The 3799-nt window shown below is 49.3% G+C and overlaps 1 protein-coding gene across 1 annotated transcript; it reads left to right on the top strand.

The window, feature by feature from the left end:
• Positions 1 to 1058: 1058 nt before the first annotated feature.
• On the top strand, positions 1059 to 2024 carry LOC116912630 (40S ribosomal protein S2-like). Its single transcript, XM_032916748.1, has one exon. It carries the CDS (start codon positions 1084 to 1086, stop codon positions 1963 to 1965), a length of 882 nt encoding a protein of 293 aa, XP_032772639.1. The 5' UTR covers positions 1059 to 1083; the 3' UTR covers positions 1966 to 2024.
• Positions 2025 to 3799: the final 1775 nt, after the last annotated feature.

The following is a 3799-nucleotide window of genomic DNA, read 5'->3' as shown; positions in this document are numbered from 1 at the left end:
CTTTCCAGAGCCTTGGGCCAGCTCTTCTCCCAAGCAACCCAAATCTAAGCTAAGATTCAACTTCCCAGGAGTCCACAATCTGAGACAATGCATCTCACTGGAAATAGGACACTGTCCCTTTGATACAAATGTCAGGACATCCCTGGGACACAGGCCTCAAGAGGGTAGGTCTTCACTGTTCTGCTTGCCACTCATTCAGGGGATCTGGCACCCTGGGCAAGCATTATTTCCTAGGTGAACCAGCCCCTATAATTTCTTTAGTCTAGCTGGATTAATAATGTCAACAAAATAAAGATTTAAAAAGAAGCCAAAGGGAGTTGAATATCTTGAAGATGCTGAACTCTTGGCCATGGGACCACGCTCCAAGAGCCCCAGAAAGAACTAAATAGAATTATCCTGGAAATAAGGAGGAAGGAATTTTGGAAGAATCAAAGCCTGAACAGAGTTTTGAGGGATGAATAGGTGTGGTGTTTTCAGATAAGACAAAGCAATGCCTACTCCCAAGAAGGGGAAAAACTTGAAGAAGCCAGAAACACTGGTTAAGATTCCACAGCTTAGGAAGATAGGGCATATGTATCTCTAAACCCAGTTAACAGATCAGATAGACAGGACTGGAACCCCAGGGAATAGCACTGATTAACCTTTCAAGCTCTATTTAATGGGGGGAGTGGAGTCTACTCCCAAGGAGAAGGAAGTGTTCCCAACTCCTAATTCCAAGTGCAGAGAGGCAGGCTACAAGAATAGCCAGGCTCCCTCCCTGTCTTTGGACGTTTGAACAGTGTGTGTTCAGGGGACCTTCCTTCTGAGTGAAGGTCCGTCTTTCTCCAGATGGCTTCTGTGAAGCAGCTGGGTAGGTTTCTGTGTTGACCAGAGCTCTTGTCTCCCCCAGCTTGGGAGAAACTAGGTCAGTTTAATGAGGATGATGTCACACAACTGGCTTCCTTAATGGGAGTCTTGAGAGAGGGTGGGGTAGAGCAAGGTGGGGCAGGGTATGGAGCTGAGGTCACCCTGCAGATCTGCTGGCCATAAACAGGGTTCTGGAGAAAGGTGAGCCAGGCTTCTTCTTCTTCGGGAAAACACCAAATGGCGGATGACGCCGGTGCAGCGGGAGGGCCTGGAGGACCCGGGGGCCCAGGATTAGGAGGCCGCGGCGGCTTCCGCGGAGGATTCGGCAGCGGCCTTAGGGGCCGCGGTCGTGGCCGAGGCCGTGGCCGTGGTCGAGGCCGCGGGGCTCGTGGAGGTAAAGCTGAAGACAAGGAGTGGATCCCTGTCACCAAGCTGGGCCGCCTGGTTAAGGACATGAAGATCAAGTCCTTGGAGGAGATCTACCTGTTCTCCCTGCCCATTAAGGAGTCTGAGATTATTGACTTTTTCCTGGGTGCATCTCTAAAGGATGAAGTTCTGAAAATCATGCCAGTGCAGAAGCAGACTCGGGCTGGCCAGCGGACCAGGTTCAAGGCCTTTGTCGCTATTGGGGACTACAATGGCCACGTTGGTCTTGGTGTTAAGTGCTCCAAGGAGGTAGCCACTGCCATCCGAGGGGCCATCATCCTGGCCAAGCTTTCGATTGTCCCAGTGCGGAGAGGCTACTTGGGGAACAAGATTGGCAAACCCCACACTGTGCCATGCAAGGTGACAGGCCGCTGTGGCTCTGTGCTGGTGCGTCTCATCCCCGCCCCCAGAGGCACTGGCATTGTCTCTGCTCCTGTGCCCAAGAAGCTACTGATGATGGCCGGTATAGATGACTGCTACACTTCAGCCAGGGGCTGCACTGCCACCCTGGGCAACTTTGCCAAGGCCACCTTTGATGCCATCTCCAAGACCTACAGCTACCTGACCCCTGACCTCTGGAAAGAGACTGTGTTCACCAAGTCTCCTTATCAGGAATTCACTGACCATCTTGTGAAAACCCACACCAGAGTCTCTGTTCAGAGGACCCAGGCTCCAGCTGTGGCTACCACATAAGGGTTTTTATACAAGAAAAATAAATGAATTAAGTGTGTTAAAAAAAAAAAAAAAAAAAAGAAAGGTGAGCCAGTACCAGTGGCTGCCCCAAGGCCTTTGAAGTTTTATTTGCTGCACTTTTATGTCACACAGGGCAGCAAACCATACCTGGAGGCTACTGTCCTTTGCTCTCCAGATGAGGGCGGTGACATTCACATTAATGTCACAGCAGGTGAATACTAAGGAGCAGAGAGCAAGGGGACCTGATGTAAGGCATTGCCCTGACCTTGCAGTCATCATCTCTGGACCTGTGTGCACCTTTTAGGGACCTCAGCTGCATAACACATGTCCTCTCTGGAGCCAAGTCATTCTCTCAAAGAAGACTGGGTCTGGATATGGCATGTCTGAGATCTTCCTATGATGGAGTAGAAAGAGGTGGTCAAAGGTGGAGTCACATCATGTTCCCAACAGTGGCTGTGACTTGCTCAGGAGCTATTGCTTTTTTGCTATCAAGCAGTCATTTCTAAACACCTGTTCGTGGATCAGCTATCTTGGAATGGAGGTACCAGAAGTTGTTCAGGGGTCCTGATTTCACGGGCCTCAGGTTGAGCCTGCCCTCTGTGGAAAGGCATTCAGCCAACGCTGATGGACTCTCTTGGATGTTACTTGACTGTCTACGTACAGAAGGGACTTGAATGAGAGACTTGGGCACCCACAATTTGTTGCTTATTGTCCTGAGCTTACGGTACCAAAACCCATCAGATCTTGAGAAAAAGAAAAGCAGAGCCTGCATTTTAATCAGCTCTGCAGAGAATTTACATGTTCCTTATACCTGCCTTAGAGTTACTATTGCTGTGAGAAAATACCATGACCAAAGCAATCTGGGGAGGAAAGGGTTCATATGGCTTACTCTTCCATAGCACTGTTCATCATTGAAGGAAGGCGAGATAGGAAATCAAATAGGGCAGGACGTCACAGACAGGAGCGGATGCAGGGGAGATAGAGGCATGCTGCTTACTGGCTTGCTCATCATGGCTTGCTCAGCCTGCTTTCTTATGGAACCCAGGACTTCCAACCCACAATGAGTTGGATCCCCCCCATCACTAATTAAGAAAATGTCCTACAGCTGGATCTTAAGGAGCCTTTTCTCAGTTGAGGTCCCCTCCTTTCAGATGACTCTAGCTTGTGTCAAGTTGACATAAAACTAGCCAAGACAGTACTGCGGGAACTCTGATCTCTGTGGCATCACTTAAAACCCATCACCTATCTGCTGCCTTGTTGGAGAGGGCTGCACAGGCCTCAGGGGGTCTGTGGACTGATAAACTTGCTGACTCTGCAGCCTACAGGTCTAGTTCTGGTACCAAGGCTGGGTTTCTGTTTTTACAATTTGAATTTGGGTATTTGTATAGACCAAAGTACACGAACGATTCCCCTGAAGACACTTGTTGGATCAGCTTCCCTCCTGTACCAAAGGCAATTAAACAACAACAACAACAACAACAGTGGATTAGAATGACTGCTTTATTATCTTACTCTGGGAGGATGGGAATCTGAAATGGCCTCCAGCAAGAAATCCATTTCCTAGCCCCTCTAGTGTCTGAGGCCACCTGCGCTGCATAGCTTACAGGCCCTCCCGATCTCTTCAAAGCCACCAGAGTAACATCATCCACCATACTCTACAAGTTATGTCTCACATACCCTCTTCCTCCTACATGGATACCAAGGACCCCTGAGATTATGCTGGGCCCCAGCAAACAGGACAGTCTTCCCATCTCTGGATTTTTTCCTCCACCTTGTTTTTTAAGAGAGGGTCTCATGTAGCTTAGGCTGGCCTAGAACTCAGTATGAACCTGAG

The sequence above is a fragment of the Rattus rattus genome, chromosome 11, assembly GCF_011064425.1.
Source record: "Rattus rattus isolate New Zealand chromosome 11, Rrattus_CSIRO_v1, whole genome shotgun sequence".
Classification (NCBI taxonomy): Eukaryota; Metazoa; Chordata; class Mammalia; order Rodentia; family Muridae; genus Rattus; species Rattus rattus.
Note: the sequence above shows the minus strand (reverse complement) of the source record. Positions and strands in the feature narration are given on the sequence as shown.